Raw genomic sequence first — 27,409 nt, 5'->3', positions numbered from 1 at the left:
CACCCACTTACCCAGGGCTCCACTTCTCAGCCACACGCCCCCAGCCCCCTCCTCCCACATTCACTGTGCCTGTTGGAATGGGACTGTCTGAGATAATGGCTCTTTGGTCCCCCTGCCTACTGGCGGTTTCTCCATATTGCCAGTAGGATGGAGAGAACCGGAACATTTCTTCACCTCTGTCCCTGAAGGAGGCAGCCTGACTGGGGCAGAGCGATGGACAGGATTTTGAAGCTGGTTTTGTGAGTCACCGAGAACTCAGCACCCGCCCACTTGAGGCCAAATTTGAAAGTTCAGCTTGTGAAGTGTAGGACCACGTCCAGGTACTGGGGCTTTCTCCGTGGCCTTGTTCGCTCTCAGCTGCTGAGAACAGCCTTGAGTTGAGGAAATTGTGGCCGGACAAACAGCGAGGCAGTTCTGCTCCGAGTCAGCCTCCAGCTGGCGGGTTGCCGCTGAGCCTGGGCGCGAGCAGAGCATCTGGTGGGCGAGGAGCCAGCCGACCACTCCGTCCTCTGGGGATGTTGGGACAAGCTCTCGTGCTCACATTCCTCCTGCTCCTCAACGGGCATCAGGCCCAAGGTAAGGAGGCCCAGTCTGGCATGCAGTGGGGGATAGCATGGACTTGGGGCCATAGCCCCCAGGGAGATCAGAACCCATAGCCCCTGGATTATGCCATTTCCAAGGTCACCTGGAAGGGCGATGTTGAGCCGCTCCTGACAGCTCTGGCTAGGGCGCACCAAACAGGCTGGCAGCGGGTTGGGAGGTCCTCGAGAAGAGGGTCTGGCCATGCCTTCAGCAATCCAGGTGGCCTGGGGCAAGGAGACTCCTTTCCCCCAGCATCAGTTTACCTTTCTGTGTAATGGGGAGAAAGTGTCCTCTCTGCTGATGGTAAGATGGACAAAGGAAATATTCTCTAAAGTGGCGTGATTACCAGCAGAGAGAAGTGGCCCCTGGGCTTGGGTTTCTGTAAGGAAGTTGGGTGGTTCTGGAAAGCAGAGACTGGCAGATTGCTCCCTGAGGCAGGGAAGCTGAGCAAGAAGGAGGGACTTGAACGACCAACAGCCACGCTACCTGAATGGCCTGGCCCCCCCACCCCCCAGCAGTTTCCAGCAGCCCAGAGGCTCCGAGAACATGAGAATTAGTAGGGAAATGTTGGCTTGGAGCAGAAGGTGGAGAAGGGGGAGGAAGGAGACGGTATCGGGAAGAGCACATGGAAAACTCAGCTTGGGGAGATCTCGGCTGAAGGCTGCTCCCCCCCTCCTCCAGCCCTGGAGTCAAGGGTGCTCTGAGATGGGAGTCTGCATTCTAGGTCAGTGGCTCTTCCCGGGGCATCAAGGGGGAGGGAGAGAGCGGAGGACACATTCTGGGTGAACAGGGAAGGAAGTGGGGCACAGGGTAGTGTTGGTCCAAGGCCTGTTGGAAGCCGGATGTAGACACACTGAGGATACTCTTGTGTCCCCCAAGGCACAATCTAGGCTCCAGAGGACTGGGGGAGACGGATGGTTATGACACATGCATTTGTATTTACAAATCTGAACAAATACAGGCAGAGAAGGGCAGAGAGTGCTGGGACAGGGAGCAGTCAGGAAGGTCTGGATGCCAGAAGTTGAGGGGGTCTGAGATGATGAGCCGGTGGGACAGGAGACGGGGGCTGCCCCAGGTCCATGCTTTGGGGCGCGGCGGAGCACACCCACTGCAGGGAACGTCGGGGTGGGGTGGAGGACGGAACTGGCCCCGCCAGGGTGTGGGCACGGGCTGATGGGCTTTGGCCTTGGGGAACTTCTCTCTCTTCTTGCTACTCCCTGTGTTTGTGGGGTTGGCCTGCTATAAGCTGACGAAACTGCTGCTCCGTTTGTTTTAATTAAACTTTTATTTTAAACGTTTTTAAACCTTTATTATTCTTATTTATTTATTTATTTATTTATTTTAAGGAAGATTTTATTTTTTTATTTGAGAGAGAGAGAGTGATTGAGAGGGGAGAGAGAAGGAGCAGGGGGAGGGGCAGAGGGGGAGGGAGGAGCAGGCTTCCTGCTGAGCAGGGGGACTCGATCCCAGGACCCTGAGGTCATGACCAGAGCCGAAGGCAGACACTTCACCGACTGAGCCACCCAGGTGTCCCATATTTTTTAAAACATTTAAGATAAAAAGTTTAAAATAATAATTTCAGAGTTCCAGAGAAGTTGCAAGTGTAGTACAAAGAATTCTTATATTTCCTTCACCCAGACTCAACAGTTGTTAACATTTTATCACATTTGCTTTATTCCTCTCTGTCTCCTTATAGGTATGTGCATATAAATGGATAGTAAGTATGTTAACTAACAAAATTTAAATTAAAAAAATATTTTAAAAAAGTATAATAATAATAATTTTTGCTGACCCATTTGAGAGTGAATTTTGTAGCATGATTCTTCTAAGAACATGGGCATTCTCATGTCATATTGTATCATAACAGCACAGTTGTCAAATTTAGTAAATCTAACATTGATACAATCAAATACACAGTCCATATTTAAATATTACCAATTGTTCCAGTCGTGCTTTATGGCATTCTCCCCTCCCGAGTGCAGAATCCAATCAGGATCATGTATTACATTCAGTTGTTAGGTCTTTTTCTCTTATGTCTTTTATTTTTGTATTAAAAAAATTTTTTTAAAGTAAGCTTCCGCACCCAGCGTGGGGCTTGAACTCACAACTCTGAGATCAAGAGTTGCATGCTCTGTTGACTGAACCAGCCAGGCACCCTGGTTTTTTTTTTTGTTTTTTTTTTTTTTTTAAGATTTTATTTATTTATTTGACAGAGATCACAAGTAGGCAGAGAGGCAAGCAGAGAGATAGGGGGACAAAGACTTCTTGCTGAGCAGAGAGCCCGATGCAGGGCTTGATCCCAGGACCCTGGGGGATCATGACCGGAGCTGAAGGCAGAGGTTTTAACTATCTTTTGATCTATAACAATTTCCCAGCCTTTCTTCGTCTTTCATGACTTTGACATTTTTGCGAAGTACAAGTCAGTTGTTTTGTGGAAGGCTCCTGAATGTGGGTTTGTGTGAGGTTTGCTCATGTGAGCAGGGCTATGTTTTTTGGGCGGGGCTACAACACAAGCGATGCTGTGTCTGTTTCAGAGCCTCCCATCGGGACCCATGATGGCCGTGAAACCTTTTTTTTTTTTTTTTAACTTGGCTTGCTGAAGAATTTAATGAGCATAATATATAAGTAAGAAGTTCCTATCACTCTCGAGGGCTGCAGAACATTTTCAGAAGGCTTCTGAATGCAGAGGAAAAGCCACACGTTTTGCAATGGCCTGATCTATCTTCCCTGACACCACCCCCCCCCCTTTCTTGCATGCCCTGTGTTCCTCTCTCCTTTCTTGCCTGCCCTGCATTCAGCATCCCTGACCCGCTGCTCCTGGAGCACACTGCACTCCATGGCTTTGCACCATCCTGTAATGCCTTATTTTCCTCTCCATGGTCCTCATCTCCACTGGACACGCTCTACTGTTAACTCCTTTGTTTTCTTTTCTGTCTCCCAGGCTCCTCTTTACCTCACCGGAATGTAAGAGTCTTGAGGCCAGGACATTGTTCTATCTTGTTCACGGCTGTATCTTCAGCCTCTAGAACAGTATCTGGTACAATTAGCGTCTCAGTAAATACTTGCTGAATGAATGGATGGGTGGATCCTTTAATCCACAGAATAAAGTGAGAGTTTATCTGTCTATTGGCGAGTTTCATTGGGAGAAGCTGTTCTAGATTTTAAACATACTTCCTCTGTGGTCTTGAAGAAGCTAATTAACCTCTTGTTTCTCAGTTTTCCATTCATAAGTTGAAGTCAAGAGTGGTGCATGCTCCACAGGGATATGTGGGCATTAGGTGAGCTATGGTATTAAAATACTCTTAGAAAGTTCTTATATCAAGTCCTCCCAAATGTCCCTCATGTTACTCAGTTCTTTGGAGGTAGAGTCTATGTTTCACTTTGTTTTGTGATCAGAGTCAAGAAGAGAGCCTAATTTCTTGGCTAATTATTTGAGTCAGAGCGAGTTAGAAAATCCTGAGGGGTGCCCCAGGTGGCTCAGTCGGTTAGGCATCTGCCTTTGGCTCTGGTCATGATCCCGGGGTCCTGGGATCAAACCCCGAATTGGGCTTCCTGCTCCGTGGGGAGCCTGCTTCTTCCTCTTCCTGCCCTTTCGTTCTCATGCTTTTTCTCTCTCATGAATGAATAAAATCTTAAAAAAAAAAAAAAAAAAGGAAAGAAATCCTGGATGAGGGGCACCTGGGTGACTCAGTTGGTTAAGTGTCTGCCTTCAGTCCAGGTCATGATCTCCGGCTCTTGGGATCGAGCCCTGCATCAGGCTCTCTGCTCATCGGGGAGTCTGCTTCTCTCTCTACCTCTCTCCCTGCACTCAGCTTGTGCACTCTCTCTTGCTCACTCTTTCTCAAATAAGTAAATAAATAAATATCTTTAAAAAAAAAGAACATCTTGGATGAGATGATGTTTTATTTATTTTTAAAGATTTAAAGATTTTATTTTTTTATTCAAGAGAGAGAGAGCACAAACAGGGGACAGGGAGAGAGAGAAGTAGGCTCCCCACTGAGCAGGGAGCCCCATCCCAGGACCCTGGGATTATGACCTGAGCTGAAAGCGGACACTTAACTGACTGAGCCACCTGGGCACCCAAGACGATGTTTTAATGGGTGACTCTTTTCTGAAGGTTTTCTCATGTCATAACTGGGATCTTTGGGAGAATGCAACATTTTTTTTTTTAAGATTATTTATTTATTTGGCAGACAGAGATCACAAGTAGGCAGAGAGGCAGGCAGAGAGAGAGGGGGAAGCAGGCTCCCTGCTGAGCAGAGACCCTGATGCGGGGCTTGATCCTAGGACCCTGAGATCATGACCTGAGCTGAAGGCAGAGGCTTTAACACACTGAGCCACCCAGATGCCCTGAGAATGCAACATTTTTTAACTTAAAAGAACAGGTATTCAAGACACTTAATCCTATTATTACATTGTACAACGTGAAATATTCTAAGGTTTTCACAGGGACATCTCCCTCTCAATTCCTAGTCCTTCCCTGATGTGCTTGGGCCAGGCCCGGGGCTAGGTGTTGAGAATTCGATGGTGAATCGGTACCTGAGCCCCTCGTTCACAGAGCTAACATCTAGCACAGGACTCAACATATAATTACAGCTGTCATGAGTGCACCACAAAGTGCCCACACAATAGATACTCAAAATGTTAACCGAGTAAATAAATTAATCGTTTTTAGGCATCTTAAAGATTTTATTTATTTATTTGACAGACAGATCACAAGCAGACAGAGAGGCAGGCAGAGAGAGAAGGGAGGAAGCAGGCTCCCCGCTGAGCAGAGAGCCCGATGCGGGGCTCGATCCCAGGACGCCGGGATCACGACCTGAGCCGAAGGCAGCGGCCTTAACCCACTGAGCCACCCAGGCGCCCCCGTTTTTAGGCATCTTAGAAGCAGATTTGGATGATTTCGGAATCAGATACGTTGGGGATCAAGGACCTTCAAAATGCTGCTCACAGGAGTGGGTCTGGGCCCTAAATTCAGGTTTGGCTGTGGATTCTGAGGGAACCCACACTGGGGACTGTGAACGCACAGGGGCTGCAGACAGAAGGGCAGGGCAGCATCTCAGGATTAGCTGTAAGGCGCGCTTGCCAGTTGTTCTTATAGACTGTGTTGAAATATTCACTTCTCGGGAAAGAGCCTCTGATTCTGACTGTTCTGGCTGGGATCTGGGCACATTCCAAGAAGACTGTAGCTGTTTATCTCTTCCTCACTGCATCTCCCCTGAAACCAAGTGAATGGTGAAGCCGTTGGGTCCAGGGGACAGATGGGGACTCGGAGGACTCAGGGCTGCAGCATCATCCCGGAGGGAACCAGTTCTGTAGAAATCGCCCCAAGGATTGCTGGGCCATTGTCTTCATAAACGGACATTTAAAATTTTAATTTTATTTACTTTTTATTATTTTGAGAGAGAGAGAGAGAGAGCACGAGCAGGGTGGGGCAGAGGGAGAAAGAGAGGGAGAATCTTAAGCAGGGTACATACTCAGCACAGAGCCCAACATGGGGCTTGACCTTACCCCCCTGAGATCATGACCTGACTCAAAATCAAGAGTTGGACACCACCCGCTGAGCCACCCAGGGGCCCCAACAGACATTTTTATTACAGTGTGACACATGTACAGAAAAGCATACAAAATTAGAAACATACATCTCGGAGGTGCCTTGGTGGTTCAGTTGGTTGAGCATCTGCCTTTGGCTTGGGTCGTGGTCCCGGGGTCCAGGGATCGAGTCCCGCGTTGGGGTCCCTGCTCCGTGTGGAGACTGCTTCTTCCTCTGCCTCTGCCTCCCTGTCTCTCTCATGAATAAATAAAGAAAATATATAAAAAAGAGAAACGTACATCTCCATATGTTACTGTTAAATGGACATGCTTGTGTATCTACCCCACGTTCTCTCCATTCGTTAGCTCTTCCCCCTTTCACAAATACGACCACTCTTCTGACTTTTGACATCATAGGTTAGTTTGGCCTGTATATAAAGGGTATTATATGGTGTGTGCCCTATGTTTGTCTTCTTCTGTTCAGCATCTGATGAAATTACCTGTTATTACTTGCACCTGGTCATTTCATGGCTTTTCAGTGTATGACCATGCAGAAGTTTATTCATCCCTTCTGCTACTGATGAATCTTTCAGCTGTATCCTCCCCCCATTATAATAATGGTGCTAGCAGCCTGTTGTACACACTTTTATATATGCATGTCTGTTGAGCATGTCTCTAGGTGTAGAATCATAGGGTATGTGTACAGACTTGCAGCAGATGTTGGCCAACCGTTCGCCAAGGTGGTTGAACCAAGCAGTATATGAGAATCCCAGGATGTCTCAGGGCTGCTGGCTTCTTTTTTGAGGTCCTGCAAATGGGAAGTGAGGGTGCAGGTGTGTGGAGCCTGGAAGGCAAAGGCTGAAACCAAGGGAGCCACCTCTCTGCAGCCTTCCCGGTTTTCTGCACGGAAGTCCTACAGTGCACTTGTTTCTGGGCCTCAGCTGAGATGCATTATTGAATTTAATTAATTAATTAATTAATTAACTTCTTTAAGCCTTTACTATGTTCCAAGAACTATACAAGATTCTGTTGACGAAACAAAGATGAAACATGTTGATTGTATCCTTAAGAATCTTCCAGACAGGGGCACCTGGGTGGCTCAGTCAGTGAGGCGTCTGCCCATGGCTCAGGTCATGGTCCCAGGATCCTGGGATTGAGCCCCACATGGGATCCCTGCTCATTGGAACATCTGCTTCTCCCCCTCCCACTGCTGCTCCCCCTGCTTGTGCTCTGTCTCTCCAAATAAATTAAAAAAAAAAAAAAGAATTTTTCAGACAGAGGAAAACAAGCATGTGCAGCAATGATTATAAGGGAAGTGTCACCGACAGACAAGATCCAGTTAGAGCACAAAGGGACTTGAGAAAATGGAGATTCCTTCTGGCGGGGAGTGGTGTGGCCCGTGGCCATGATGCATGCAGAATTGCTCAGGAGGTAGGGAGAAGGAGGAAAGATAATGTGAGTAGAGGGAACAGCTGAATGGAAGTAGGGAAAACACAGGGTTTGGACAGGAAATGAAAAGCAAATGCACCTGTTAGTTTGGAGAAAGATTGCATAAATGAGCTGATTCAGTTAACGGATACAAGGAGTTGAGGGGGCATGGATTGAGTAAGGTCAGTAGAGGTCAGGGGGTTGCACTGTCTGAGGAGAGGAGTCAGTATGGCCAAAGAAGTCCCAAGTGTGGGGTTAAGAGAAGAAAGAGGGGAGATAAAGTGGGATGTGGGCCCTCGAGGGTGCTTAATCTACTTTATGGTTTTGCCTTGACTGGGGCTGTCCCTGTCCCGGCACTTCTGGGATCTCACTGGGCTCTATTCACTCAGTCCTCAGCAGGTGGCCCCTCTTTTGCCTTCACCCCAAGCCTGGTGGCACAACCCCGAGCTGAGAAAAACCTCAACATCCTTTGGTTGGCTGGTGAAGTATGCTGCTCTGAGACTTCCCCCCACCCCCTCCCGGCACTCAGCCCTCACCCCTCACCCCTCCTCCACCAGCAGTCCAGGTCAGAGTTGGCTGAGCTGACTGTGGACAGTGCATGGCCTTGGAGGCTGCCGGCCAGATTGTCTCCTCGGCCGCCCTCCCTGCAGGCTGCCCGTCGCTTCCTAGGAAGGCAGTGGAGCCATCACCTGACCGCTGCTCTCCCTCTGCAGAGCTGCTGTCTGACCCCACTTGTTCTCAACCACCGGAAGAGGGGCCCCGAAGCTGCTGAACAGTAACAGCAGCAGTGGCGGCGGCCCCAGGGCCTCCCCTGACCACCGGAATCTGCTGTGGCCTCTCCCCTCTGAACAAGCCAGTCCTCTTTGTCAGAGTCTCCTCCATCTCTCACTCAGCATGGGCTAACTTGTGAGGAACTTATGTTTTCTTTTTTTAAGATTATTTGTTTCAGGGGTATAGGTCCGTGATCCATCCGTCTTGTATACTACCCAATGCTCGTTACAACCCATACTCCTCCCCCCACAATGTCCATCCCCCAGTTACCCCAACCCCCCCCTCCCCTACCCTCCACCAGCCCTCAGTTTGTTTCCTGTGATTAAGAGTCTCTTATGGTTTGTCTCCCTCTCTGGTTCCCTCTTGTTTCATTTTTTCCTCTCTCCCCTATGATCCTCTGCCTTGTTTCTTAAATTCCACATATCACTGAGATCATGTGATAATTGTCTTTGACTGACTTCTTTCGCTTAGCGTAATACACTCTTGTTCCATCCACATCATTGCAAATGGCAAGATTTCATTCTTTTTGGTGGCTGCATAACATTCCATCATATATATATATAATATGTAATTAATATATATAATGGAATGTTATATATATATATCATATGTGAGATATATATATCTCTCACATCTTCTTTATCTGTTCATCAGTCGATGGACATCTGGGCTCTTTCCATAGTTTGACTATTGTGGACATTGCTGCTATATTGGGGTAAATATCCAGTAGTGTGATTGCTGGGTCATAGGGTAGCTCTACTTTCTTTTCTTTCTTTCTTTCTTTCTTTCTTTCTTTCTTTCTTTCTTTCTTTCTTTCTTTTTTTAAAAGATTTTTATTTATTTATTTGAGAGAGAGACAGTGAGAGAGAGTATGAGAGGGGAGAAGCAGACTCCCCGTAGATCTGGGAGCCTGATGCAGGACTTGATCCTGGGACTCTGGGATCATGACCTGAGCTGAGGGCAGTTGTCCAACCAACTGAGCCACCCAGGCACCCGGGTAGCTCTATTTTCAACTTTTTGGGGAACCTCCATACTGTTTGAGTGGTTGCACTAGCTTGCATTCCCACCAACAGTGTAGGAGGGTTCCCCTTTCTCCGTATCCTTACCAACATCTGTTGTTTTCTGACTTGTTAATTTTAGCCATTCTGTTAATTTTAGCCATTCTGACCCATGTGAGGTGGTATCTCATTATGGATTTGATTTGTATTTCCCTGATGCCAAATGATGTTGAGCACTTTTTCATGTGTCTGTTGGCCATCTGGATGTCTTCTTTGCAGAAATGTATGTTCATGTCTTCTGCCCATTTCTTGATTGGATTATTTGTTCTTTGGGTGTTGAGTTTGAGAAGTTCTTTATAGATTTTGGATACTAGCTCTTTTTTTTTTTTTTAAGAGTTTATTTGACAGACAGAGATCATAAGTAGGCAGAAAGGCAGGAAGAGGCAGAGAGAAAAGCAGGCTCCCCACTGAGCAGAGAGTCCGATGCAGGGTTCGATCCCAGGACCCTGAGATCATGACCTGAGCTGAAGGCAGAGGCTTAACCCACGGAGCCATCCAGGCGCCCCTGATTCTAGCTCTTTATCTGATGTCATTTGCACATAACTTCTCCCATTCTGTCAGTTGTCTTTTGGTTTTGTTGACAGTTTCCCTTGGTGTGCAAAAGCTTCTTATCTTAAAGAAGTTCCAATAGTTCATTTTTGTCTTTGTTTCCCTTGCCTTTGGAGATTTTTCTAAGAAGAATTTGTTGTGGCCAAGGTCACAGAGGTTGCTACCTGTGTTGTTCTCAAGGATTTTGATGGATTCCTGTCTCACATTGAGGTCTTTCATCCATTTTGAGTCTATTTTTGTGTGTGGTATAAGGAAATGGTCCAGTTTCATTCTTCGGCATGTGGCTGTCCAATTTTCCCAAGACCATTTGTTGAAGACACTGTCTTTTTTTTTTTTTTAAGATTTTATTTATCAGATAGAGATCACAAGTAGGCAGAGAGGCAGGCAGAGAGAGAGAGGAAGGGAAGCAGGTTCCCTGCTGAGCAGAGAGCCCGATGCGGGGCTCCATCCCAGGACCCTGAGATCATGACCTGAGCAGAAGGCAGAGGCTTTAACCCACTGAGCCACCCAGGTGCCCCAAGACTGTCTTTTTTCTAATGGATATTCTTTCCTGCTTTGTCAAAGATTAGTTGACCATAGAGCTGAGGGTCCATTTCTGGGTTCTCTATTCTGTTCCATTGATCTCTGTGTCTGTCTTTGTGCCAGTACCATACTGTCCTGATGATTACAGCTTTGTAATAGAGCTTGAAGTCCAGAATTGGGATACCACCGGCTTTGGTTTTCTTTTTCAATATTCCTTTGGCTATTCAGGGTCTTTCCTGGTTCCATACAAATTTTAGGATTATTTGTTCCAGCTCTGTGAAGAAAGTTGATGGTATTTTTTTTTTAAGATTTTATTTATTTATTTGACAGACGGAGATCACAAGTAGGCAGAGAAGCAGGCAGAGAGAGAGGAGGAAGCAGGCTCCCCGCTGAGCAGAGAGCCCGATGTGGGACTCGATCCCGGGATCCTGAGATCATGACCTGAGCCAAAGGCAGAGGCTTTAACCCACTGAGCCACCCAGGCACCCCGAAAGTTGATGGTATTTTGATAGGGATTATATCGAATGTGTAGGTTGCTTTAGGTAGTGTAGACATTTTAACAACATTTGTTCTTCCAATCCATGAGCATGGAACATTTTTCCATTTCTTTGTGTCTTCCTCAATTTCTTTCATGAGTGTTCTATAATTTTCTGAGTACGGATCCTTTACCTCTTTGGTTAGGTTTATTCCCAGGTATCTTATGATTTTGGGTGCAATTGTAAATAGGATCAACTCCTTAATTTCCTTCTCTTCTGTCTCATTGTTAGTGTATAGAAATACAACTGATTTCTGTGCATTGATTTTTGTATTCTACTACTTTACTGAATTTCTGTATGAGTTCTAGCAGTTTTTTACTGGAGTCTTTTTGGCTTTCCACATAGAGTATCAGAAGTTATGTTTTCATACTGGTGTTTCTTGTCTCTCCTTTTGGCATCTAAGCCCTCCAGAACAGTGAACGAGTTGCAGCCCCCAGCATATAGTACCTTGTCCGTTCGCTTTTCCATCATTCCTTCTCCACAACATCCTGCCCCACTCCCTTCCAGCCCTGCCCCACTCTGACCGTCTGCCTTCTCCCCACATCAGGCTGGTGAGGGCTGCAGAAGAAAGTCCACACCACAGATCAACTCCTGATTCAGAGCCTCCAATCTCAGCCAGGCCCCGGGTGTTCTGGGAATCCTTGTTTCTGGCCTTCAGCTGCTCCCATTCCCCAGAGAGAGGATTCTAGACCTTCATCGTCTTTTTGAGGGCCAGTTCTATGGTCACTGGCTCCATCAACCTACACTCTCCTTCTGCAAGAAAGCACATGTCAGTGAGGGATTCCAGCCATCTGCCAACCATTCCTCAATGTCAGAGACACTAGTGAGGGGTTCCCCAATGTCAACCACCTTGTTTACTCCCATAAGGAAACCCATCCACCTCTTGCTTGGCTTGTCCTTTCCCGTGTGCTCTGGACATCACCACTTCATCCACGAGGCCAGCCAGGACCTGCTTCTCCCTGATGACATCTCTGACCTTTCTTTAAACCTCTCTTTTTCTGCTGGCTTTCCACTCCTAGTTCATTTCCTTTGCATTTTATTTTATTTTTTAAAGATTTTAATTATTTATTTGAGAGAGAGACACACACAGCAAGAGAGAGGAACACAAACAGTGGGAGTGGAAGAGGGAGAAGCAGGCTTCCTGCTGAGCAGGGAGCCTGATGTGGGGCTCTATCTGAGGACCCTGGGATCATGACCTGAAGCGAAGGCAGACGCTTAACAACTCAGCCACCCAGGTGTCCCTTCCTTTGCATTTTAAAAACTATATTGCAATGCCACCCAGTTTTGTCTTCTTGTCTTTTGTCCTCTGTCTTCCTTTCCTCTGTGACTCCTTTACTACTCACACTTCGTTACTTCACTTCTAACACTTCCACCACCAACTGTGTGGGGGTTTTCACAAGCAGTTCTCTGTAACACTAGCTAGGTGACCTATAATTCAACTCAGTTCTGACACTGTTTGCCCAGAGATAGCATCAGATCCCACAAGTTCAGGGCTCAGTCCCACAAAACTGTGCCTTCCTGCTTCAGATGCCAGTCTGGTTGTCAAGCCCTGGTTGTGCTTCTGACCAACTGGTTATAGATTGAACGACCTACAACCAAGATTGAATGGTTTGATTAATATGCTGGAGCAGCTCACAGAACTCAGGGAAACACCTATGTTTACCAATTTTTTAAGGGATATGATAAAGGGTACAGATGAAGAGATACATAGGGCAAGGTCTGGTGGCAGGGGGGTCCCAAGTGCAGGAGCTTCTGTCCCCATGGAGTTGGGGTGTGTCATCCTCCCAGTGGGATGTTACTTAGAAATTCCCAAAACCTGTGCTATTGGGATTTTATGGAGGCTTCCTCATATAGGCATGATTGATTGTTACCTCTGTCCCCAGCCCCTGTCTCCTCTCTGGAGGATAGGGAGTGGGGCTAGTTTGGATGACTACCAACTCTTCCCCACATTATGTTGTCACAAATGACATCTTTATGCATTGTGTGCCTATTAACATAGATTTATAATTGTTGTTTTAAGCACTTGGTTTTTTTTCGTATCGTAAAAAACAGTCACAAACCAAAAATGCAATAATACTGGCTGTGATAGTTACCTATGTAATTCCCTTTAGCACTGTTCTGTATGTCTTCACGTGGCTTTGAGTAACTGCCTGGTGTCTTATCTCTTTAGGCATGCTTAAAGATCTGTTAGGAACAACTCCCAGTGTTTCTTTGTCTGGGAATGCTGTCATTGGTCCTTCATTTTTTGGCAAGATAATTTTGTTGGAAATAGAATTCTTAGTTGATAGTCTTAACAAGCTTTCAGAACTTTACATGTGTCATCTCACTGCTTTCTACCCTCATGGTTTCCAAAGAGAAACTGGTTATTAATCTTACTGGGGATATCTTGTGCACGACAAATAGCTTCTTTCTTCTTGTTTTCAAGATTCTCTGTTTTTGGCTTTTGACATTTTAGAATGTATCTTGGTATGAATCTCTTGTGTTTAAGTTCGTGGGAGTTCACTGAGTTCATATACACATTCTTGGATGTGTATATTCGTGTCTTTTACTGAATTTGGGACATTCTGGGCCATTATTTCTTCAGGTATTCTTTCCGCTCCTTTGTCTCTTTACTCTCTTTTTGGGACTCCCGTTATGCACATGTGGGTATATTTGCTGGCATCCCTCACATCTCTTAGGCTCGATTTATTTTTCTTCATTCTTTTCTCTTTCCGTTCCTCAACTTGAATAATTTCAGTTGACCTAGTTGTGCTGTTGAAGCTCTCCAGTGAACCTTTCATTTCAGTTATTATACTTTTCAGCTCCAGAATTTCTATTTGATTCCCTCTTATAATTTCTATTTATTGATATTTTCTTTGTTGAAACATCAGTCATCTGGATTCCTTTAATTCTTTGTCTATAGTTTCTTTTGGCTCTTTGAGCATATTTCAGACAGTTGATATAAAGTTTTTGACTAGGGGTGCCATGGTGGCTCAGATCTTGTTATCAGTTCAGGTCTTGATCTCAGGATCATGAGTTCAAGCCTCATGTTGGCTCCATGCTGGGTATGGAGCCTACTTTAAAAAAAATTGCTTTTTTCTATTAAGTCCAATGTCTGTGTTCTTCATGGTTACTTTCTTTTTCTCCCTTGTAAATAGGCCACACTTTCTTGTTTATGTGTTTTGCTATTTTGTTTGTTAGTCTTTTGCTTAGGATTTTTGCACCCATGTTTCTGAGTGAAAGAGCTTTTGATTTTCTTCTCTTGTGATATCCTTGCAGATTTTGGTGTCAAACTAATAAATATGTTAACCTCATAAAACAAGTTTGGAAGTATTATCTACTTCTATCTCTGAAAGCATTTGGGTAAGATTGGAGTTAAATCTTTTTAAATATTTTGTAGAGTTAACCAGTGATGCTAACTAGGTCTGGAGTTTACTTTGTGACAAGGTTTTTCAGTATAGATTCAATTTACTTCATAGAAATTTTCTATTTAATCTCAATTTTAAAATTTACTGATGGAAAGCAGTTTATAACTCTTAAGATCTTAATATCTGTGGGATCTGTGGTGATATCTTTAAAAAAATCCTGATGTTGCTTATTTGTATCTTTTCACATTTCTTTTGATCAATCTACCTATGCATTTACCATACTTTGATTTTTTATGAAATAAAAAAATGGCTTATTGATCCTCTGTTGTATAATTCTTTCTTTCTTCCTTCCTTTCTTCTGGAGAGGGAGAAGCAGGCTCCCCACTGAGCAGGGAGCCTGACTTGGGGCTTAATCCTAGGACCCTAGATCATGACCTGAGCTGAAGGCAGACGCATAGCCAAATGAGCCACCCAGGCATCCTGTATAATTACTTTCCATCTCCTTTTTCTCTGTGTCCTTTCTGTCTGTCTGTCTCTCTCTCTCTGTATCTTTTTTAAACAGACTTTATTTATTTATTAGAGAGAGAGGAAGACAGAGAGAGAGAGAGAGAGAGAGAGAGTGAGCATGGGTGGGGGGGTAGTGGGAGAGGGAGAGGGAGCAGCAGACTCTGGGCTGAGCATGAAGCCCAATGCCGGGCTCAATTCCAGGACCCTGAGATCATGTCCTGAGCTGAAGTCAGATGTTAAACTGACTGAGCCACCCAGGTGACCCTGGCACAATGTCATTTTTGCTGAATTGTATTAGAAAGGCCAGCCCAGTTACTGGAGATAGGAAAGTGAGCCTTATCTCTTTGATGATGGGTGGAGCTACAAAGTCACTTTGCAAGAGGCATGGCCATTTTTGTATTCTATCACACTGATTTTCTGCTGGAATTCTCAAACTTTAAATTTTAATTCCTTGAAACATTAAACATAATTACAGAGTTATCTAAATGCTCCTTGAGCCTAATTCTATTGGTTATTTTTTCTTTTAGGTTTTGGACATGTTTCCTTTCCTTATTCTTGTTTGTTTTTTATTTCATTTTGGACATTTGCATGCAAATTTGCAAATTTTAGAAATAATTTAATGCTCATGTTGATGTTATTTTCCTCCAGGAATAATTTATATTTTTATTTTTTAAAGATTTTATTTATTATTTGTTTGACAGAGAGAGAACACAAACAGGAGGAAGGACAGAGGGAGAGGGAGAAGCAGACTCTCCACAGAACAGGTAGCCTGACTTGGGGACCCTGGGTTCATGACCTGAGCACCAGGCAGATGCTTAATCAGTTGAGCCACCCAGGTGCCCCTAAAGCTTTTTTTTTTTAAGATTTTATTTGTTTATTTGACAGACAGAGATCACAATTAGGCAGAGCGGCAGGCAGAGAGAGGAAGGGAAGCAGGCTCCCCACTGAGCAGAGAGCCTGATGAGGGGCTCAATCCCAGGACCCTGGGATCATGACCTGAGCTGAAGGCAGAGGCTTTAACCCACTGAGCCACCCAGGCACCCCGCCCCTAAAGATTTTATTTACTTATTAGAGAGAGGGAGGAGAGAGAAAGTGTTGGAGGGGAAGGGGCAGAGGGAGAGGGAGAGAGAGAATCCTCAAGTAGACTTCATGCTGAGCCCAGAGCCTGATGCGGGGCTCCATCTCAGAACACTCAGATCATGACCTGAGCCAAAATCAAAAGTTGGAAGCTTAACCAACTAAGCCACCAGGTGACCTAGTACACCCACTTCTTCTTAACATGAAATCCCTGAACTCTGTGTTCTTTTAGTTCCTTGAGTTTATTGCAAGCCTTCTGGGAACAGGAGTCAAAAATGCTAGTATCACTTCTCTGAGTTTCCTCCTTCCAGATCTTGGCCCTGTTATATTTCACTGCTTTATTAGCTCCCTAATGCCTTTAGCAATATGCTTTTATACTTTGCCTTTTTTCCCTAGTTATTTCAGTGGGAGGGTTGGTTAGCATGTCTTAATGTGGTCTTCATGATCAGAATTAGATTTCTTTAGATGATTATTTATCTCAACTGTTAAGAATAATACATTTATGCTGTGGAATAAAAGTATGTTCTGCTTTCAGATCACAAATTCTTTGGATTCAGGAACCATGTCTGATACACAAAGGGGCCCCAACTCTTCAGGGCCCTGGTCACACTCTGGATTGTAACCAGTGGGGATTGATCTCAGGCTCTCTGTACAATGCGTCATTGTGCCTCTTGCATTTGTAGGACCATGGGAGACAAATGCACAGTTGGTTTCTGGTTTGGCAATGGACAGAGCCAGTTCAATCATGGAAATATGAATGGGAACTCTATGTGTGTGTGTGTGTGTGTTTAAAGATTTTATTTATTTATTTGACAGACAGACATCACAAGTAGGCAGAGAGGCAGGCAGTGAGAGAGAGGGAAGCAGGCTCCCTGCTGAGCAGAGAGCCTGATGTGGAGCTTGGTCCCAGGATCCTGAGATCATGACCCGAGCGGAAGGCAGAGGTGTAACCCACTGAGCCACCCAGGTGCCCCTCTTTGTTTTGTTTTTTAAAGATTTTTTTTCCCTACGTAATCTCTACACCCAACGTGGAGCTCAAATTTACAACCCCGAGATTGAGAGTCTGGTGCTCTCTTGGCTGAGCCAGCCCAGTGCCCAGAACCCTTTGTATTTTATTCTTAGGAGTGTCAAGAGCAAAGAAATACAATCTATCAGCCAAGTAACTTCTTTCTTTCTTTATTTTTTCAAGTTTCTTTTTAATTATTTACTCTGACTCCTGAGGAAATGCCAGGGTAAAGATGTGGTTGAGAGTGAACATGTTTATAACGCAAATGGATATCTAAAAATCCCCCTCTCCACTGCTCTCCTCCCAATGTCCTCCATTTTAACAGATCTGTTCATATAACAACCCCCGTATCCTATTCTCTCCTCCAAATACTTTCTGACCCTCCCTGGCGGACCTTTTCATTTCCCGCATTTACTATGTGACCGACCACACAGCTTCCCTGCCAAAAATGGCCACTGGAACTTCCATTTTTCTTTCCTGACTGCACTGATCTTTCCTTGGGAGGCAAAAACTAGCAGCTCTATGTCACAGTCTCATTTTAATTAGCACACATCTTGATCTCTAGAGAGGACAACCGCGGGCGTATATCAAGGCCGGGTAGTTTTATTTTTCTCTAATTATTCTTAAGGGAGCAATTGCTGTGGAGACTTCCTAGTGACTACAAAATTGGCAAATGTTAATGAGAAATGACCCCAGTTTGCTGTGTTAAGTGTTACAAGAGAGGATTATGAATCTAGCTCTATAGGAGGACAAGGGAGGGAACTATGAGCTCAGTTTGGAGGGTTCATCTTCCTGGGTTTGGCCATTCAGAATTTCCAGCAGTCACCGGTGGTTGCCTCAGCTCTGTGGGGAGGGAGTAACGTCAGGTACAGTGTTTATAACATTGTGGTTAAAAACGCCTCCTCTACAGCCTCTAAATTGACTGGATTTCAAGCTCATCTTTCTTGCTGTGTAACTTGGGCTAATTACTTTTCAGTAATTTCTACTCAGTTTTTTTTCCCACCTGTAAAATAGGGATAAAACTCTTACAAGGTCATTGTTAAAACACATAGTTAAGGGGCGCCTGGGTGTCTGCCTTTCGGCTCAGGTCATGATCCCAGAGTCCTGGGATCGAGCCCCGCATCAGCCTCTCTGCTCACCAGGAAGCCTCTCCCACTCCTCCTGCTTGTGATCCCTCTCTCACTGTGTCTTTCTCTCTGAAGAAAATAAATAAAATTTAAAAACAAAAACAAAACCAAGAAAACCACATAGTTAAACATGGTTAAAATGTTTTTATATAACTTTACATAAAAGTGTTTTATAAACTTTATATGAAGTATTTTATAAATTTTACATGAAGTGTTTAAAACCTGCTGCCCCACAGAAAGAAGTCAGGGGCTTTTAGCTATCATTACTGGTTGGTGGGCTCCTTCAGAGGAGGGGCACGGAGCCCGGGGAGCGTGGAGGCAGGAAAGGGAAGTACACTTCCAGGTTCTCTCAGGCTCTGGTCTCCTCACACATGCCCCCTTCCTCTTGGCTCAAGGGAAGTCATATCCAACTGCCTGCTATGCTCAGGGTGGTACTCTTCCTGCCACCTCCAGCCTGGGTTCTCTTTTCTGGAATCCCTAGATTCTGCTGAGCCTGTGTTTGGACTCTCAGGAATGCAACTCTCCCTACAACCCCCCACAACACAGTCAAAGCACATAAACTCTGTTAAATGGAAGATACAGAGGAACCCAACTTCGGAACCTTCCGTGATACTGACTTGGAAGAATGAGGCTGAACAGTGGACTAATGATTCAAAAGAGATCTTCGATTTTAGGGAAAAGAATTTAACTCTTCTCATCAAAGCAGCTCGGCCAAGGGACAGTGGCCTGTACCTCCTGGAGGTGACTGATGACAGTGGGCAAGTTAAGCATCACCGGTTCCGGGTTTCTGTATTTGGTGAGTCCCTAGGACTGCTCAGCCTGCCCCTCTGACCCCCTGCAAAGTTTTTATTTCCAGGGCCTCTCTGATCAGAATCTCTGCTTCCAGATCCCGTAGGGCGCCTTAAAGCAGTGGGGGAGACGAAGGTCCTGGGTGGAGGGAAATGCCAAGTGTCGATGTCCTGCTCAGTCTCCGGAGGTGGCAATGTGAGCTATGTTTGGTATAAAGGGAAGACGCTGATCAAGACCCCAAACAATCTCAGCAAATTGGAGGAACAGATTGATGTCAATGGCTTGGAAAACTACACCTGCAATGTCAGCAACCTGGTCAGCTGGGTAAACCACACCTTCTCCCAGAGCTGTGTCAACGAGCGTGAGTGGAGCACTTTGCACTAATAGGGGCTGAAAATGTTGGACCGCATAATCAGACTCATGCCAGAGATGCTTGGGTATAATACCCCTTGGTTGCCTTCTCAAGTGCCTTGCAGCCCCTCCCTGGGGTGGTCCTGGTCTCTGGGCACAGAGTTCCCATAAGCCAGGTGTAGATTAGTCTGAGAAGATTGTTATCCCCATCAAGAATTCTAGGAGATGTGAGTTGTCCTTTAAGTGAGGAAAGCTTAGTTGTTTGGTGGGTCACCGCCCTGCCCGGGCTGCTGGTCATCATTGCCTTCCTCTGACAGACTGATGGAGACCTGTTTCCTCCTCCCAGGGAAGGGTACTTCCCTGAGCCATGTAGTTCCCCAGGAGGTGACTATGGGGCACAACAGTGCCCTGGGTCATGGGAAAGTCAGTTTGATCACAGGGTTCCTGGGAGAGTTCTTGGTTTATTGCCTATGGTCATCCTAAGACTTATCTTGGGTTAAGTTTGCACCAATTTTTGTCAGAGAAATAAAAGACTTAATGTGTCATCAGCGTGGGCATTACAGGGAAAAACCTACTTGCTGTCCCTGTCCTTGAGGAACTTACAGCCCAATAAGGGCAACAAAACTAGGCATTCCTAGGCAAAAAAAGCAACCAACAAGCTGAAGCGATTTGGAGTGACAAGGACCCTGGCTTTTGGGTCATGTCAGCTAGGGTTTCATTATTCACTGGCTCTGTGATCTCAGGATGATTCCTTACCCTCTCTGAGCTTCAGTTTTTCTCTTGGGTAAAGTGGGGATGATAAGACATGTTTCCCAGGATTGCTGGTAAGAGTAGGTGAGGTTATGCTTGTGAAGAGCCTCACCAGCTAGCACCTGGAACGCGGAACCCCTTTCCCTTCTTCCCCTGTGGATGGGCTCACACGTCATGCTACGCCTATGACACAGATGTGGAATGTGGAAGTTCGAACGAGGAAGAGGAGTGGCAGGAAGGGGAAGGGAGGGCCGCTGGGCCCAGAGTGGGGTGCAATGTGTTTTGTTGAGTTAGCAAAAGAATGGATATATGTCCCTTTTGCTGTGCCCAATGCTTTACATATATTAGACCATACGATCTACACCCTTATGCAGATAACATCATCTCCTTTTATAAGTGAGAAGGTGGAGGCTCAGAGAGGTTGAGGAAGTTGCCCAAGGGCACAGAGCCAGGCCTGTCAGACATTGGTACCCAGGCCCTTAGCATCAGTCAGGGGAAGTCACCCAACTGCGGGGAGACAGGGTTGATGGTGCAATCCATGGGGTGTGAGGGGGGTGTGCAGGTCTGAAACAAGTCCTCTGGCCGACAGGTGGGAAGGGGGAGAGAGAGGCTCAAAGCTCAGGGCTCATGCTTTCCACGTCCTAGAACACACCTTTGTGGACTACTTGGTGTTCGTCGTGATTTCTCTAATCATCCTGCTCCTGGTCACCCTCACCTGCTTCTGTGTGTGGAGGAGGAAGAGGAAGCAGTGCCGTAAGTGAAGGTCCCCAGGAGGTGCTGTTGCCTGACCTGACGTCCCCAGTGGCACGCGCCTGGGAGCACAGCACCTGCTTTTCCTCTGGAGCGTTGGGACGTGTGTGTGCAGGTTTGGGGGAGGGAAAGCTGCTGGGCCCTTTTTCCCAGGTCATACCTTCTGAGGGACCTCGGGGATGTTTGCAGGCCAATGTGCAGATTTACCCGCAGGGGGCTGGTTTGTTGGGGGGCTGCCCGGCCCAATGGAGTGCTCTGTTGCCTGATTGCTGCTCCTGTGGGCATCCTGGGGAGAGCACTAATCTGCCTCCTTTCTAGAATCTTTCTCAAGGTCTTGGCCATCTGGGATGGAGGTGGGACTGTGAGAAGCAGAAGCCTGGACAGGATGCCCTCTGGGGGTCTCTGCAGCTCTGTCTTTGCTGCTTTTCTCCCACAGACATCATCCCAGGGGAACCTCTGACAGTTTATGAAGACGTCAACAACTTGCAAAACAGGTGTAATCAAGTACGGTACACGAGGGGCTGGGGGTCTCTCTCCATTAGCTTCCGGGAGGATGCTTCCGGGAGGATGGTCATTAGGAGAAGGGAGACAAAGGGTCCCACGCAAGTGTCTTCTCAAAGTGGTCCTCAGCCCTCCCTTCTGTCTTCCCATCACCCTCCTGGCTCTGGCTGTGGAGGACAAGCAGAAAACAAGGGAGGACCTGCTGAGAAGGATGGAACCCAACAAATCCACAGAAGAGGGCAGAACGCCGCTCTTGCCTCCCAGGGTGATGGCCGCCCGGTGTCCTTGTTTCTGCCGAGGCTCCCCGGCTGCGCTAAGGCCCAAGAAGAATCCAGCTTCCTTGCATTTTGTGTCTGGCCACAAATTCTCATGCCCATGCATGTCCAAGTTTACTTTTGTGGGTCCCTCTATCGTTGCCTGGGTAGGACGGAAGCCAGCCTGACCAGCCGGTGCATAACAGTGTCGTAGCTAGCTCAGTGGTCTGCGTCCACAACATTCTGGGGAGAGGCCTGAGTCTGGCTGAGATGCGCGAGCGAGAAACCAGGTTAGCACAAAACTGAGGAGCCAACGTGGCTTCCTCTGAGAATCCATGAAGAACTTCTCCAAGGCGCCTCAGCAGGGCGAGGCCAGTTCTGCCGGCATGCAGGGCGGAGCCGGGGAGGGCGCTGTGGGGCAGGGCAGGAAGTGGTGACAGGCCTAGGGGAAAGGCAGGGCCTAACTGCCCAGCGGGGAGGGTGGGAGGGATGGGAAGGGGTGGGAAGGGCCCTCTTCCCACCTGCGTTCCTGGTGTTCCACCTGAGGCGGTGGGACAGAAGGTTGGAGTGATGGGATCTCTGGCTTTATCACCTTCGGGAGGCCTTGTGGAACAGGCAAGCCTCTTCCCTCAGGTCTGAGCCCCATGGGAATCAGGAATCGGGGCAGCTTCCCCGGCCCCCTTTCCTTTCCCCATTCATGGAATATTGGGGTGTGAGACACAAAGGAGACTTTGTCTCTCCCATCACCACCAGCCACTGGGACGAACGCCTGAGAGCAAATGTGTCTACCTCCAGCTAGAAGCCCAGATGCTCGCGACAAATTGCCTTTCCCCCCACAAAATGAGGATGACTTTAGGTCATCTTCTAGGTCATCAGCATGTAGGTAAATTCAGGGGAAGAGTGGAAAATAGCTAATCAGAGGATAAGAAATCTCTTGGGCTCAGTGAGTGCTGTGAAGTGTGTAAACCTGGCGATTCAAAGACCTGTACCCCTGGGGCTAATAATACATAATATGTTTATTAAAAAAATTATAAAAAAAAAGAAGAAAAAAAGAAATCTCTTGGGGGTTTAGGCCTCTCTGCCTCTGACCCGGGAGCTCCTCCCTCCGTGGCCTCATCCCCTCCTGGCTTCTCCCCACGGGCTTCGGGGTTCGGTCTGGAAGGCCTAAAGCTCAAGTTCATGTGCTCTTACTCTGGGGCCCTGTTCTGACCTTTCTGGAGACACTCCACTCTCGTTTCTTGCCGGACGCCCGTGACTCTCGAGCTCCCAGGACGGCAGGCTTTTTCCTGCTCCTCTGAGCTCCTTCCTCCTGCCGGCCCCCCTCTGGCTCCCCGTTGGAGCCCAACCCGGCAATAGGCGCTCAGGGGTAAAACACCTCCAACCCTGACCCCTGTGGGCAGGAGGGGAACCGGAAAGGCACGGTCTCCCTGCCTCTGGCCTCGGTCCGAGGCTTCACTCAGCTCTGCAGCTGCCCGGGGGCGGACTTCAGGCCTCGGGCAAAGTCTGCACCAAGGCTGGACCTAGAGAAGGGGCTTTAAAACGGTGAAAGCCTCTGAGGGAGGCTCAGGGCCTGAGGTGAGGCTCAGATCACAGCCCTGCTCAGGGCTCAGCGCATTATCCGTGGTTACGTGGCAAATCTGGCTGAGGAGTCAGCAAAGGCGAGTTTCTAAGTTACCGAAGCAAAGCCGGTGATCGGAGCCCCCGTGGTCACCCGGTCACCCGGTGCAATCCCGTCACCCCTGGGGGGGTTCCTCGCATGGGACAGTAACGATTCCAGTGTGAGTCGCTCTCTCTACTGTCGCTCCCTATCCTGGGGTGACTGGTGACCGCCTCCCTCACCAGCTTGCGGGCGCCCCTCTTGTTTGCTCTGTCTCTCCTCACCCACCCCCAACGCGGACAGACGCGGCCATCCGACCGCGCGCCCCTTTACTCTTCTTGTGCAGACGCAGAGGCAGAATCCCCCCGGAGAAGGAAGCACCATCTACTCCATGATCCAGTCCCAGGTACCACTGTGGTTTCTCGAATGCATTCCAGGCCCGTCTACGGGGCTTCCCTCAGGCCTTCCAGAAGCTCACACTCCTGAATGGCAGAATAAGAGCTTGGTGCTCCTAGGGTCTGAAGGACAGCGTGGCCTCAGCTGCGTTAAGATGTCGGAAAAGATCTCTGTGGTTCTGGAGTGTCTTGGCAGAGCTGAGCAGAGCTTGAGAGTCTGATGTAGGCCTTAATTTCCCTTCCAGGCCTGGCGGCAGGCGTGGCCCAGACAGCCGGTAGCGGGAGGAAGCTTGTCAGGGGACTCGGCCTCTGTTTTCTCTTCCCTGCTACTTCCAATACTTGGGGACCTTCTAGTGTGTTTGTTTTGTTTTGTATTGTTTTGTTTTAATTTGTGCTCCTTATTATATTTGTTATCAGGGAAGAATGTGTCTGGGTTGTCCTCTTTTATCTTATTATGCCTTAACAATAACAATTTTTTTTAGAAGATTTTATTTACTTATTTGACAGAGAGAGATCACGAGGAGGCAGAGAGGCAGGCAGAGAGAGAGGGGGAAGCAGGTTCCCCACCAAGCAGAGAGCCCGATGCGGGGCTCGATCCCACGACCCTGAGATCATGACCTGAGCCGAAGGCAGAGGCTTAACCCACTGAGCCACCCAGGTGCCCCCAAAATAACAATTTTTAAAAATTTATTTATTTGATAGGGATACAGAGAGAGAAAGCACAAGCAGGAGAGAGAGGCAGAGGGACAGAGAGAAGCAGGCTCCCTGCTGGGCAGGGAGCCTGCCATGGGGCTCTATCCCAGGACCCTGGGATCATGACCTGCACTGAAGGCAGATGCTTAACTGACTAAGCCACCCAGGCACCCAACAATAACATTTATCATGTACTTACTATGTCTATTTTCTTAACGAATCTCACAAAACAGCCTCATGAAGTGGGTCTAATACAACCTCCATTTTGCAGAAGAGGAGACAGACACAGGTTAACTGGTGTGTTCCAGGCCACAGAGCTGAGCTAAAGGCTTCTGAGCCTCCCATTCCCCCTGCCCTCTCCCTGTCCCCAACATTCTGGGGTTATAGAAATTCACCATAAACTGGAGAAGCATCCTCTAATTTTGACAGCTAAAATGACATTTTCGATAACCCAGGCTGGGGCATCTCTCTCAAGGGAAACACTGCCTCTTGGTGGCTAGTGATGAAAAATTTCTGATAAATATGACATTTATTTTTTATTTTTTAAATAATTAAGTCCTGAAGCAGTAACCTCTTTGGTTTGGTGGCTAAGCTGCTGGGCAGAGAAAATCCTTGGGGGATAGTGATAGGCTTCAGAGAAAGATCAAGAGAAGGAGGAAGAGGAGAAAGTGGAGACAGAGGGAAGGGGAAGTTGGGGGGTGCCCCCTCCTGCTCCCCATAAGACCATGTGATTCACCGACAATGGGTCAAAGTCCAGGAGCATTAAAGAGAGATGTAAGAGTGACAGATACCTGCTAGTTTTCTGGCTTTAGTTACATTGGATTCCCACAAGAGGAATCTCAGTAAATGCAAGGCAGAGCTCATCACAGACTGAGATGTTGAGTGAGAAGGAGCCTCTTCCTCTGGGGCTCCTTAGAAGGAGGATGGCTACCTTTCTCTGAGGATACCTGGTTCAGGTGCAGAGAAGGAAGGCATGTTGCCAACGGGAGGCATTGAGGTGTTGAGGAAAGACCTCCGGCGCGTCTGGGGTTTAAATTCTGCTTCTACTGTGAATATACTGTCTGACTTGGGCCAGTTAACTTTTTGGAGCCTCATCTGTAGAATGGGGCAGATGATGATCATTCCTCTCGTGTAGGTGTATCGTAAGGGTTAGGGGAGAACACTTGTACAGCGTAAGTGCCATCAGGTTGTCTGACCTCCTGGGTCCAGGGTTCCTTTCACTAACGCTTAGAGATTCTGTCTGCGCAGGGTTGGGGGGAGGGATGGAAGAGATGACCTCCCTCCCCAGGATTCTGCTGGATCTATGCTTCTGAAAGGCTTTTATTTCTCTTCTTCTTAGTCCTCTGCTCCCACATCACAAGAAACAAATACGTTGTATGCGCTGGTACAGCCTTCTCGGAAGGTGAGTCTCCTCCTCCAGTGTTTGGGAGGCAGGTGGGGATCTGCACGTGCACGTGAGCTTGTCGAGTATGTGTGCACTGCCCCGTGAGTTGTCTTGCCTTGTGTGTATCTGAGCAGATCGGTTTAAATGGCTGGATTTAGATGTTAATGGACCAACTAGAAATGCTTTTCCGATTCTGTTTGGAGAAAAAGAACAGCTCTGAGACCAAGAGAACAGCGGATTAAAGGAGTCTCTAGGAGTTTCTACGGGACAAGGACAATCAGACAGAAAGGTGGTACTTTGTCCTGAGAGACCGCGCCATCCTTAGTAGGCCAGCTGAGGCTATGGAGGGATACTAGAGGGGTTTCTTTTTCTTTTTCTTTTTTTTTAAAAATATATTTATTTATTTATTTATTTGACAGAGAGAGAGAGATCACAAGTAGGCAGAGAGAGAGGAGGAAGCAGGCTCCCTGCTGAGCAGAGAGCCCGATGCGGGGCGCGATCCCAGGACCCTGGGATCATGACCCGAGCCGAAGGCAGAGGCTTTAACCCACTGAGCCACCCAGGTGCCCCTAGAGGGGTTTCTGAGGTGGGGGAATATAGCCCAGAGCCAAAGGAGTAGCCCAGACCTAGAGAGACACAATGTTGACTTTCAGGAAACCGGGTAAGGTTCTAGCCAGTCATCTGCTGGTTGGTGGGCTGAGGCAACCCATCACAGGCCCCTCAAATCCTGCTCCAAGCTGAGCTCACAGCTCTTTGGTGAACCTGGTGCCCATGGTGATCTTTTCACCTTGAGTGGGAGGGGAGTTGGAAGAATGGTATTTCCAAGGCTGGAGTCACAGCAGGACGACATAAACTTAAGATGGTAGTATGGGAAGTTGGGAATATGCTGAACTGTGGGAGTGCTGAGTACTTCGGGTCGGGGTCAAATGGGGGAGAGGTTTAAAACAGATTTTCAGACTTTTTATTCACCCGCCTTCCAATATGTCATTCAATCCCTCAAGATTCCACCATGAGAGATAGTTACATTTCAGTTCTATGCTGCAGGGCATGGCCCTGGGGATGGTCACAGGCACCGCCGTCAGGTGCTTGCTACTGTTAAGGAGACTCTACTTAGTGCTGCGAGTGCCTCTGAATTCCAATGTTTTTAGGGTTTCACCACGGTCAGGGATGTGTGTGCCAGAAGTGCTTACACTAGGGGTGTGTGTGTGTGTGTGTGTGATGTGTTGATGAGATGCATGGTCTGCAGACATGTGCGTATGTGTATGTGTGTGCGCACTGGGAATGTGTGTGAGTGTGGATCTGAGAGGTATGTGGGTGTGGGATACCAACCTCTGACTCAGGTTCAGAAATGTCAGGTCATACGTAAGTGTGTATTGTGCCTTCTCTGGAAACCATAAACCCCATTACTTACTCTTGGGGTAGAACGTTCTATTCACCCCTGGCCGTGGGTTCAGGGATTTTTCTTGAGGAGGCCCCTTGGTCTCTTTGGGGACCTCTCACATTAGTGAGGAGTGGGACGTTTCCTGACTTGAAGTTAAGCACTCTTTACCCTCTGAATTTCCAGTCTGAATCTAAGAAGAAGGACCAGAGCTCTTCCTTCGGTCATACCATCTATGAAGAGGTAAGATTCTAGAGCTCCTTCTGAATGGGTTCAGGGCCCATAGAAAAGCCTTGAAATTGAATACTCGTGAAAAAGCCATGCATAGAGTCTCATAGTTGTAGAGATTTTAGGGATCTTCTTTCCTTTTTTTAAAGATTTTATTTATTTGAGAGAGAGAGACAGCACACAATCGGGGGGAGAGGCAGAGAGAGAAGCAGGGAGCCCGACCCTGAGATCATGACTTGAGCCACAGACGCTTACCGACTGAGTCTCCCAGGTGCCCCCGAGGGATCTTCTTACCCA

General features: G+C 47.3%; 1 protein-coding gene across 1 annotated transcript in view; it reads left to right on the top strand.

The window, feature by feature from the left end:
* Positions 1-374: 374 nt before the first annotated feature.
* The window catches only part of CD244 (CD244 molecule), a 29,266-nt gene continuing 2,231 nt past the window's right edge, over positions 375-27,409 (top strand). Inside the window, exons 1-8 of the mRNA XM_080825151.1 lie at positions 375-576; positions 18,524-18,838; positions 18,929-19,192; positions 20,578-20,685; positions 21,119-21,186; positions 23,381-23,440; positions 25,462-25,524; positions 27,071-27,127. Coding sequence (XP_080681277.1) covers positions 516-576; positions 18,524-18,838; positions 18,929-19,192; positions 20,578-20,685; positions 21,119-21,186; positions 23,381-23,440; positions 25,462-25,524; positions 27,071-27,127 — 996 coding nt within the window. The 5' untranslated portion in view covers positions 375-515. The remainder of the gene's footprint in view (positions 577-18,523; positions 18,839-18,928; positions 19,193-20,577; positions 20,686-21,118; positions 21,187-23,380; positions 23,441-25,461; positions 25,525-27,070; positions 27,128-27,409) is intronic.

This window comes from Martes martes (genome assembly GCF_963455335.1).
Source record: "Martes martes genome assembly, chromosome: 15".
NCBI lineage: Eukaryota > Metazoa > Chordata > Mammalia > Carnivora > Mustelidae > Martes > Martes martes.
Note: the sequence above shows the minus strand (reverse complement) of the source record. Positions and strands in the feature narration are given on the sequence as shown.